At 37.0% G+C, this 12,010-nt stretch overlaps 1 protein-coding gene across 5 annotated transcripts in view; it reads right to left on the bottom strand.

The window, feature by feature from the left end:
* LOC116514394 (IQCJ-SCHIP1 readthrough transcript protein-like) overlaps positions 1–12,010 on the bottom strand; it is a 327,718-nt gene that overhangs the window by 18,234 nt on the left and 297,474 nt on the right. For all 5 annotated transcript variants that reach the window (XM_032225970.1, XM_032225971.1, XM_032225969.1 and 2 more), the window contains one exon: positions 4,129–4,247. In XM_032225970.1, coding sequence (XP_032081861.1) covers positions 4,129–4,247 — 119 coding nt within the window. The remainder of the gene's footprint in view (positions 1–4,128; positions 4,248–12,010) is intronic.

Genomic DNA, 12,010 nt, shown 5'->3' with positions numbered 1-12,010 from the left:
GATGGAATCTACATTCATATTAAAGGACGTACATTTAAAATTCAACCATCAGACATCTATTTTTGTTTATAGAGGCACACAGGTTTAGCAGGTCTGCTAAAACACTATTAACTTGCATGTGAGGCAAAAATAAAGCAACATTTTTTTAAAAGACATATTTCAATACTCCATGGTGCTGGCCTACTACAAAACAATTGCTCCACAAAAGTGTTTTTTGTGGTCTTATCTTTCTGGATATCTGGACTTCTCTTCAGCCTTGTCACAATAAATCCTGAATTGTGTGATGTCAAGCCATAAAACAATTAAGTACAATTTACAGCCACAGATCCATAGGTTGCATAGAAAGGCATGCTTTTTCCAGGCAAACATGTAATATTCATGTAGGAATCATAATTTATAGGAAAATTATTCCAAATTTATTCTTTCATTAAGAACTTGAAATACGACAGACAATGAAAGTAATCACCAAGCAAAGACATAATAAGCATATGCTTTGATTTATATTGTTCCTTGATAGCTCCCCCCTCACCCCAAGATTTAATTTTGTATTACTCTTCATGCAAAAGGAGAATAAAATATTACTTTCCATTTACTTTAATGCTTCTTTGGATGCATTATTAATATGTAATATATAATGAATAATTATATGCATATTTTTATGCTATGCCCTTTTCTGCTGAACAAGGTTTCCAATGGATATTAAATCTAAAATTTAAGCCTTAGGGCATAAATTACAGATACCCAGGAACTGTTTGTCCCTTTCTTCTAGCATTGTTTGTAAAGGGAAATACCATAGGCTAATTCGTAACTTTTTTTTGCATGAGGCATAATATCCCTGACAAATGTGTAAGCACATTCTTAATTCCAGGTATGAAGTAAGGCAATTTAAGGACTTATCTGTAGTCCTAGTTACATTTACCTGGGAATAAACTCAAAGTTTAATAGCAATTAGTTTTGAATAAGTCCACCTCTTGAATCAGTCCTTGAAAAGCCTATGTAGTTTGACATTCTGCATAACACAGTCACTATCAGGAAACTCACAATGATGAAATGAGGTCGTGGTCCTCTCTCTGTTTTTTTTTCTTCCTAAAGCTGTGTTTCTGGAGGCACCATATCTTTTGGAGTATAAGACGCACCCAGGTTTTGAAGAGGCATTTTTTTTTAAAAAAAGTAGGTAGGTAGATATAGAGAGAGAGAGAGGGAAAGAAAGAGAGAGAAATACAGTAGGTAGGTAAGGACAGAGAGAGAGAGTAGTTAGGTCGATAGGTAGAGGGATAGAGAGAGAGAAATAGAGAGAGAGAAATACAGTAGATAGGTAGGGAGAGAGAGAGAGTGTAGGTAGATTGGTAGGTAGAAGGATAAAGAAAAATAGAGAGAAATACAGTAGATAGGTAGGGGGAGAGAGAGTGTGAGAGAGTAGGTAGGTAGAGGGAGGAGAGAGAAATACAGTAGATAGGTAGGGAGAGAGAGAGAGTAGGTAGGTAGGTAGATGTTTCCAGGTGTATTTATCCATGTGTTGGAGAAGGAAATCGCTGACAACCTGTAGCACCTAAAACTTTGTTTCTGCTGGCACAGCACTTGACCAATGTAATTCTCATCAATCCCTCTAACTAAACAGCTTTCTGAAAGGAAAAAAAAAGTTTTTGCACTCTGCAAACCTCCCCAAAATGGTCTGTTTTTCACAAAAACGGGCCTGTTTTTTTTTTTTAAAGGCATGAATAGTCTTGGGGAGGCTTGCAGAGGGCTTCTGGGCGGGGCGCCCCCCCCAAACAAGCAAAAACGTTTTGTTTTGTTGTCAAAAAATTTCATGCATAGCCTTATGCAGGCTTATAGAGTGCTCCTGGGGGCTGGGGGACAAAATTGAGCAAAAACCATCCTGTTTTCCGCTCATTTCTGCTCTCCCCAGCCCCCAGGAGCTCTCTGAAAGCTTCCATAAGGCTATGCACGGCCAGTTTGGTGAAGGGGGCGGGCCTTCAGGAGGCAAAAAATGCTGTATTTGGTGTATAAGACACATCCAGATTTTCAGCCTCTTTTTAGAGGAAAAAAGATGTGTCTTATACTTATAGTACCGTATAAGTATATACTTATACTTATACGGTACTAGCAGGAGAAATAGCATTTGCAGATCTAGTCTCCATGTATTTTTCTAGTCCCCATTTAAAACTTACTTGGGGACATCATCAGCTCTAACTTTTACACTTCAATTAATTGTTCCATTATACTGCCAATTACAGAATATCTTGTCTGGCACTTTCATACCATGACATACAAGTGTTTTTTTGTAATAGCATAAAGCAGAACTGGGATTCTTGTCTATATTGTCCAACATCTTGCTACCTGAGCTTGTTTCAGAGGCAAGGAGACATGTCCCTCCCAAATAATTGTGCCTGAGTATTTAACATGATTTATAATTTACTTATTAAAATATTTGTTTTTCATATGCTTTGAAACCTCTGCGTTATTAAAAAATACCTATTAAAAACACAAATCAACAATAGCCTAAAAAGTAGAAAGACAGCAGAAAAAAAGTCATAAAATAGTCTTCCAAGCTATTTTTAATAATCTATTTTAAAAGAAAAGCAAGTAAATAAATAAATAACACAAGCACATTGTGGCACAATTGTATGTATAAAATTGCAATCTAAAATGCTTTCTGCTTTTGCTAATTATATGAAGCTGCCAAATATAAAGGGTAAACATTTAGTAACAGAAAATTATAAAACAAAATATAATCATTGAATTGCTTTTTGGTTTCTTGCTCTAGAGTGTCAAACTCAAGGTCCGTGGGCTGGATCCCGCTTGTGGGATGCTTAGATCTGGCCCACAGGGCCATCGTGGAAACAACAAAGAACCGGCCCGTGTGCCTCTACCAGCGAAAATGGAGCATGCCCCCCCCGCATGTCTCCCAGCTCCATTTTCACTGACGGAAGGCTACAGGAGGCCTCCGACCACCTCCGACCACCGTTTTGACTGGCAGACAGCTAGCATAACAAACTTAAACAAAACAAAGGGATAAATGTTTCCCCTTTCGCATTTGATCATGCAAAAAGGGACAGGAAAGGAGAAAGAGAAGGAAACAAGATTATAATGAGAGGGAGGAAGGGTCTGAGGAAAGTCCTACCTTAGCACTTGGCCACAACTGGTGCTCTCGACAAAAGTGATATTGCGCTGGCCATGTCTACCCTGGCCACACCCACCCCAGTTCCCCCGAGGTCAAACATAACCCTGATGTTGCCATGAATGAAATCGAGTTTGACACTCCTGCTCTAGAGGAATCCCTGAAACTTGGAGAAATCTAGTTTTAACTCTAGAAACATTCTAGCTTTCCTGGAATAGTAAGAGCCTATACAAGTTACCATCTGGTCCTGACTGATCCTTTGAATCTTTCTCAAGCAGATGCAACCTACTTAGATTTAGATGATGGGAACACAGCTCTTCGACAGTAGTGTCTGGGGAAGATTTCTTGCAACATTTTGTGGTAACAGGAAAAAAACACACCCAAGAATTGTATCAAGGCTCCAGATTGCTATTTATGGGATTAGATTGAATTAAGTCCACCACAGTAGAAAATCCTTGTAAATTCTTCACGTCCTGCATTATTATATCACAACCTAAATATCATTGATTACACAGCAAAGCAAATATATAATAATACAATGTCAAAAGCCTTGCGACCTACGTTGGGAGTTCAATTTATATCAGGACTTAATGTTCCGAATATTTTTAGAGCTTTAAATATTGCATGATTAATAAAATATGCTACTGACATTATTTTTAAAATATTTATATCTTGTCTCTCAACCTCAAAATGGCTTCTGGAAAAGAATAGAAAGGCATATATTTTCCAACACATATTAAAGAAAGTCAGACCCGATGTCTGGAAAACCTTCACATTTATCAAAGTGAAGACGTAGATGACATTTGCACAGTTCCACAAATACCACCAGAAATGAAAGAAGTGGAAATGCTCAAAAAATGGAGCTCAAATACCTGATACGGATCGCTTCACAAAGCCAACATTATGGATTTCTCAAAGCACAAGCTGAAGCTTTATGGTATGGACTCTACCATGCTTTAAACTCTTACGTGCTGAAATGTGTTAAAACGGGAAATGTGCCAAATACTCACCGAGAAGAAAGGCTTGGCTTGCCACTTTTACTACAACTTGTATAAATTCCTGGGCCATCATCAAAGAAACTTCCGAGTGCCAGTTTTTGCCTGATAGATTCTCTTTCATTTTTTTGCGCCTAAGGGGAAAAAATAGATAATCAAGCTACTGATAACAAACCACATTCCTCCTGCACATTTTTAAAGTTCTATAACCATCAGAAGTCATAACTTATAATTTAAAATGAGAGACACCAGAGCTGTTGCAGACACAGAACACGCTTATTCCCACTGTATTTAGCAAATACTGACTAAATGTAAAAGTATGTCTAAGTGTTCTACAGCTAGAAATGCGAAGGGACAGAAAAAAGTGGAAAATATTCATTTTTCATTCATTGGGGTTCTTCAGCCCCCATTTTTTTAAAATGAAAAAAGTTAGGAAAGAGTAAAAAAAAATCCCTGAAGTAAATATTTTATTTTAGAATAATGAAGGCAGTAAAAGACGATGTTTAGATTTCACTCTCTTTTGTTGTCCCAAAATGTTTATCATTACTTGTAATAGTAATGGTACTTGTATCTGTTCTATGTAACTCATTGAACATCTTTTTGTGTCTGGGCTGATCGTATCAATAAGCAATTGGTCATAAGTCAAGAACTACCTGTATACCATTGGTGTATATTAACAATTCATGTCCAACTCCACTGATTGTTATATGCAAGGCAGGACTTATTTCAAAAATTTCCCTTGCACTGTATCAAAAGCCTTTTCTGCATTCAACAAAATCACCACTGATTTTAACATATAGGCAGAATATTAATTAACAATCTAATATAAAAAGATACTCCTCATCCAGAGATGGGTTTCTTCTGGTTTGGCCTGGATCGGGCAAACCGGTAGTAGTGACAGTGGGAGGCTCCGCCCATCCACCTGGATGCTTCTGCGTATGCATAGAAAAGCACCCAAACCAGTAGTAAAAAAATTGGCAACCGACCACTGTTCTCATCTCTTTGTAAAATGATCTTGGTCAGGATGGATTATACCATATGTAATCTACATGCTAGCATCACTGTCACGATAAGCTTACATACTCAAAAATAACTTCACCCGCTTTGGAAAATTACTATTACGATTAACTGGGTAAAAAAAAAGGAAAAAACACATTTTAAAAGGTTTTATTATGGGACCTCCAGAAAATAACTCAACATATGTCTTATAATGCTCAATGGATACTAATCTGTATTAAGAGCTTTCCCAATTTACATTAGTGTCATAGCATCTATGATTTCTTCATGCATAAAAGTACAGCTTAATACAGGGAACAATTATGCATAATTTTAGGAACAGCTACATTATGAAATACATTACTTTACTCCTAAATTTTTGTTTGATTAATATACCATTATAATTATAGTGAACAAAAATCTTAAACACCCAGTTTAAAGCACTGATGACATTCTCTAGTTGAGTAATGAATGTCTGTAAGCTCAGAGAACTCCAAGCACTAAACAGTTCAACCCTGAGATACATATATGCAAATGAGAGAGCCCTTCTCCCTCCCTCTCTTTTGTTTTAAACTGCTTCTTTCTGCTGGTTTTTTGCAAGTGTTTTAAGTGCATTTTGGAGGACCACTGTAGGTACAAATGGGGAATTATAGCAAAAAAAAAAAAAAAAAGTTCAGGATCCCATTCCAGAGAAGAATACAGAGTATAGAATAACAGAGTTGGAAGGGACCCTGGACGCTTTCTAATCTAAACTCTTGCCCAAACAGTTGACCTATACCATTCCAAATAAATGGCTGTCCAATATCTTCTTTAAAACCTCCTCCAATGTTAGAATAATCATAGCTTCAGAAGGCAAGCCATTCCACTAATTAATTGTTCTCACTGTCAGAAAATTTCTTCTTAGTTTTAAATTGGATTTCTTGTTGAAAAGTTTCCATCCATCATTTCTTGTCAGATGCTTTGGAGAAATGTTGTTCCCCCTCTTTTGTGACATTAGTAATATATTAGTTCTCTGTATAGCCCAATGTATTTTCCTATTTAGCCTTTAGACCAGGTAAGTGAAAGTAAGTCCTGCGCTCAGCCGAAGGGTAGGGACCGGCAGGTGGGACGATGTGGGTGGGGCAGTCTCATGGTCATGCACGGATCAGATTAATGACTTCGGCGGGCCGTAATTTGAAGACCCCTGCTTTAGAGAAATGCTGTGACTGCAGGACTCACAAACCACTCACATTCTCCTTGCCAAATTAATATTTGGGATCATTTTCATTATAAAATAAATGAACCTAAGTATTATTGAATAGAAAGAGACAAAAATTATGTTGAACAGAAAGCAAAGGGAAGCTGTTGGTCAACACACAGCATTCTAAACAGCTGAAAAGGTGCAGGAACTTTGATTATACTTAGAGATAAAGCTCAGAGATAGAATAGAATGACTGCAATCATACATCAATAATAAAATGGCAGGCTTTTAGACCATTATGACTAAAAGTGCCCCCAAATGGCGTCACTTTCAAACCTCTGACAATAGTTTAGTAATGGTCAAAGTGTGGTATCTAAACACAGGATTCTATTTTATAGAATCCTGCAAGCCACAAAGTATAAAGAAATTAAGAAGCTAAATAAAATTATTTTTAAAAACCCTGTCAGAATATTCATGAACTACAATAGGACATAGCAAGAGGTCAGCCATTGGGGGACTGGCTGGAACAGGACATAGTAACAAGGTCAGCCAAGGTATTGGCATGGCAACTGGGTCACCCAATGGGAACTATTTGGTGATTGAGAGTCATGCCAGATGGCTTGGAGCCTGGGCGGGTTATCTATGTAGCTCTGAGTCTGTGCAAGAGAACTATCTAGTCTGCTCTCTGAATTGAAACTGGAAACCAATCTCTCCTGTGCCTTGTGCTTATTTGTAACTGCTACCACATTGGAAGAATCTGCTGTTGGTATGTACATTTATTCATGTGTTATTATATATAAAGAATGAATCCTGCTGAGTCAGTTATCTGTGTGTGTCTGACAAACCCTACTGAAAGTAGCCCTCCTCTTCCGCCTGTCAAACTGGTGATGAATGAACTGGAACCATACCTCTCCTATTGCTGATAGGACCAAAATACAAACATGGACCAAAACGGTCCTGTAATGTGTGGTTTATCAATCTCAAATGAAAAGATGAAAGGTATCACAGATGGGCAAGATCTCTGGTAGGGAGCTGAGTTTGAATCCCTTCTTTCATCAACATTTAGATCTTAAACTTGTTTATTATTACACCCCATCTCTGCATCATATCTCAGGCAATTACAGCAAGATCTATTTTGCTTGGCAATTCTGAGCAGCAAATCCTTAGCAACACTCATTAGTCATGTTGCTACAGTAAGTACACGATTAACTGAAATCTATTCCTCGTCACTTCTGAGAAATATCTGCAGGAGAACATCGTACATCTGGGCACATACTGTAGCTTTTCTGTCTCAAAAGGTGTAGAGGCAAACAAAGTGCAACAGAGGGAAAAAATCAATGGTTTTAAAAGCACATTTGCTGAAACTTAATAAGCTGGTGTATTCATTTTCACTTCACCATGCTGCTACAAGGTAAAAGAAACCTCAGAGGTCTCTTTCATTTGATGTTTTTTTCCCATCCAATATTCTGGCCATCTGTTTTGTATAGTAAACTGAATTATGAAGACCGGAAGATTTTCATGCTATAAGAATGTACAACATTAGCAAAATGGCCCAACAGTGCTTTTTCAGGAGGCAAATGGACTTTCTTGTTTTTTTTTTCTTTTGAAGAAGTTTCACTTCTCATCCAAGAAGCTTCTTTAGCTCTGACAAGATAGTGGGGAATGGAAGGATTTTAGCTGTACAAGACTTTAGACTTTTAGCTGTACCATTTGGAATGAACACCCTTTGAATGGTATAAGAATAGGAATGGATTTCCAGAGGAAAAACTGTAGACCACAGGAACCAGGAGCATCACTCAGGTGACCCTGAGGACACAGATAAACCTCCAAGTGCTTCAATGACTCGCTAAAAGGATGCAGATTACCAGCTGTCTGCAAGGAATGATAAATCCTTCCATTCCCCACTATCCTGTCAGAGATGAAGAAGCTTCTTGGATGAGAAGCAAAATATCTTCAAAAGAAAAAAAACAAAGTCCAAGTTGCCTCCTGAAAAAGCACCTTTGGGACAACCATGACCTGGATGACTGAGAATCTCTTCACTTATAAAGCCCTTCATGGTATTGGATCTGGATACTTGAGAGACTGCCTGCTGCCAATTACCTCCCACAGACCCATTAGATCTCACAGGGTTGGCCTCCTCCGGGTTCCATCTACTAGCCAATGCTATCTGGCTACTACCCGGGGGAGGGCCTTCTCTGTGGCAGCTCCGGTCCTTTGGAATGAGCTCCCCGCAGGGATTCGGACCCTCACCTCTGTCCAGGCCTTCTGAAAAGCCATCAAAACCTGGCTTTGCCGGCAGGCCTGGGGGTGATGAGTTCCCTCCCCTCTCGACTTGTATGGTTGTGCGACTCTTGCTTATTTTAATTATTTGTATTTCGGTTTTAGGTTTCCCTTTTCCCTCTTTTGAATTGTTCGCCGCCCTGAGTCCTCCCGGAGAAGGGCGGCATATAAATAATAAAATTCAATTCAATTCAATTCAATTCAAAGATCATTAGCAAAAATATATCTAAATATAACATCAATTTCTTATACATTTATTATTAAATTATTACTAGCAATGTTTGTTTCCTTTAAAATATTTGTCTGCCTTCTTAACAATGACAGAGAAGGACATATAAATTTTCTTGACATTTCAGAAAACCATTAAAATAATGCTTTTGTATTAAACTGATTCCTTTAAAATGGTTATTGTTGGTTTAAAAGCTGCTTAATGTATTTTTATCTTGCTGTAATATATTTTATATATTACTGTTCTTGGATTTGTTGATGTGAAAAGTGGCATAAATGCTTTTAAAATATAAAGGGACCAATTAAATATTACAGCCAATGTACAGTAAACGCAAACAGAACAACCACACATTCAAAATGGTATCTAACAAGACAGAAGAAATTAGGATCATTAACATATTTATAAAATGGGAGGCAATTAAATGTGAGGACCAGTCATAAAAGATCTTTGGTTGTACAAATATCCACAAGCAGAAGATGAAAGAGCTATTAGAAAATAATTTTACATATAATTTTAAAAAGAAATGCCTATGTATTTATGGCTCAACAATGGTTAGTTTTAGTACTGAATCCACTATGTTTTTTCCAATACTGTACAGTATAAAGCAACTGTTATATGTGCATATCAGATATTGGTAATTATAATAGGGATTTTGGCAGCAAGATCACAGTTCAGTAACCCAGGCCAAATGACTTCAAACAACCTAAATGCCACCCATTATATCACAATTACAAGTCTGCTGGTAATTATTTATACATTGTAATGTGTTTCATGGGTCATTTATCTACTTTTTTAAAGTGTAGATATTTTAATTCTAGAAGTTTGAGAATGGATTTTAACCTTCAAACGCCTCAATGGTTCCTTTGCTATAATGGACTAACCAGATGCCAAATAATTATAGTGTAAGTTTTTTAGACTCATAGATAAAGCCAATGTAATAACTAAAGAGGAAGAACTGTCAACAATGCACTCTTCTATGGCCAGCGTACTCTATTTACAAACTCAATATTTGCATACATGGGATCCTTAGACCTTTTCCATAATATTAGACTGTGGGTAACATGGAAGCCAAGAAAGGACAGTTGTATGTGTGAAAGTGGCTTCCTATAAACATAGCCAATATATAGAACTCAGTTCTATCAGCTGGGAACTTTATCATGATACAATAGCAGTGTTATCTGTCTTACCGTAATCTGCTACAGGTCCATTTATTTTCTTTCATTTATAAAATATAGGTTGTCATTATATTTCAAGTTCTAGAACCAACCAGATAAAGTTTGAACATCTCTTTAATTAAAATTGCATATCAAACACAAGCCACAGATTACTGATTTAGTGGAAGTGCAAAATATGCTTTGCTTATGAAAGGCATGAAGCTAAGGAAGAAGGGAAAATGTCACTGAGCATGGAATTACATTTTAATTGGACCAAGGGCTTGCCCATAGCAAACCCCGTTGTTTATGAGTCAGGTCTGAATCTATCTATAAAGTCATTCATTATTTAATGCCTACATAGTCATTCATTTTGGACAGCTTCCAATACGAGATCTGTAAAAATAATAACTGCTCAGTCACATCAGATCAACTAAGAGGGTAAGGGAAGCCTCTGTGGAAGACTCATGTAGCCTTAAGACATCCATCTTCAAAGTCTATATATTATTAACATATTTGCATGTTCCCCTATAATAAAATATATTTATAAATATAAATATGGTGAGAATCAAGTTGCTGGCAGTTAGCAGAATTAACACTGCAATACTGCATTAAAAACCCCTGTGACACCATGGCTCTTAAAAGGTTTAAGATGCTTTAGTCTGATTTCCTTCTTTTCTCAAGTTGCCAAGAAAATATGTGCTTCCCATATATGTGAGTTTTTCTCCTTACCGATTCTATTTTCAGGGCAGTTTCATGATTGGTGGATTTTGCCATCCCTTTTCCTCCTATTCAGCATCACCCACTGGCAAGAAAACTAGCCACAAATCATTGTCTGGAATGTGGTAAAGAAGGCTGGGGCAGTTAGATGTTTCCTCTGGGACTCTTTCAGAATGTTTTTTAAAAGTTCAACCCGAATTTTTAATCTATTTATTTTTGTGCCAGAACATCAATGTAGATCTCCTGGAAAACAAAGAAGATAAAATATTCAAGGTTCTTGCAGAAATAAGCTGATAAGACCTCCTCTAATTCTTTCTCTCATTTTTTAAAAAAAAGGCAAAATGTATGCGCAAAGGAATACGAATATGAATGATGGGTTCTGAAATACTTGTAATGTAGGATAGAACAGCTCAGAATTGAAGAAGTTTCTTGGATGAGAACCCAAAACATCTTCAAGGAAAAATTAAAAAAAATCCAGATGCCCCTTGAAAAAGCACCTTTGGGACAATCATGTCCAGGATCACTGAGAATCTCCACAGCTGTTCTTTTGTCCAACTGACAGTTGCTTGCTATTGGATTTAGATTTGCCATGAAGTTCTATTGGAAGGAGGAAGAAAATATTTCCCCCAAATCTGGAAGCTAAGATGTGTCTAAGCTGCCTCTTATATAGGACTGGAAACGAAATGGAAGCAACATCCTGTAGACGCCCCTCAGAAACAACTAGTAAGGCATCTTCACTTGTTCCATTTCTTCTCTCCTCTTTCAGTGCTCACATGCAGCATTTTTATGTTGTAGCTTCTAATTTCCAGAAAGTTTCTATGTATAAGAGGTTTGCTGATTTTATTAAACGTCGCTACCATGACTCATGTTTCGTGCTTTCAGGAATATTAGAATGTTTATAATTTCCTCAATATCCTTAAGGTATCTTAAAAAATATGATCAAAATAAAAAAGATACTTTTGTATTAGTTCTTTCCTCCTGAATCAGGGATGAACTCCTGACATCGCATCCAAGAAATAGTTTTATCAGTTTTCCTGGAAGCTGCCAGGAATACTGATCATTTTATCATATTTCAAGAAAAAAAATAGCTGCTTCATATTTACAAAAAATATATAATTTTAGGCATACCCTGTCTCAGATCAGGAAGTAATCCCCCATTATCCCAGCAGTGTATCTAGTCTGTCCTCTAATTATATCATTTTCTATCAATCTATTCTGACTTTTTGAACTCTGAGTAGGTTTGGTAATCTAATTTTACAGTATCTGACAGAATATGAAGTCAAAATAACATGACTAATAGATGAGGAAAACTCCAAACATTTATGGCTATTATTTCCAATA

Source organism: Thamnophis elegans, chromosome 10, assembly GCF_009769535.1.
Source record: "Thamnophis elegans isolate rThaEle1 chromosome 10, rThaEle1.pri, whole genome shotgun sequence".
Lineage (NCBI taxonomy): Eukaryota > Metazoa > Chordata > Lepidosauria > Squamata > Colubridae > Thamnophis > Thamnophis elegans.
The sequence above is the reverse complement of the archived record's forward strand: the minus strand, read 5'-3'. Positions and strand labels throughout refer to the sequence as shown.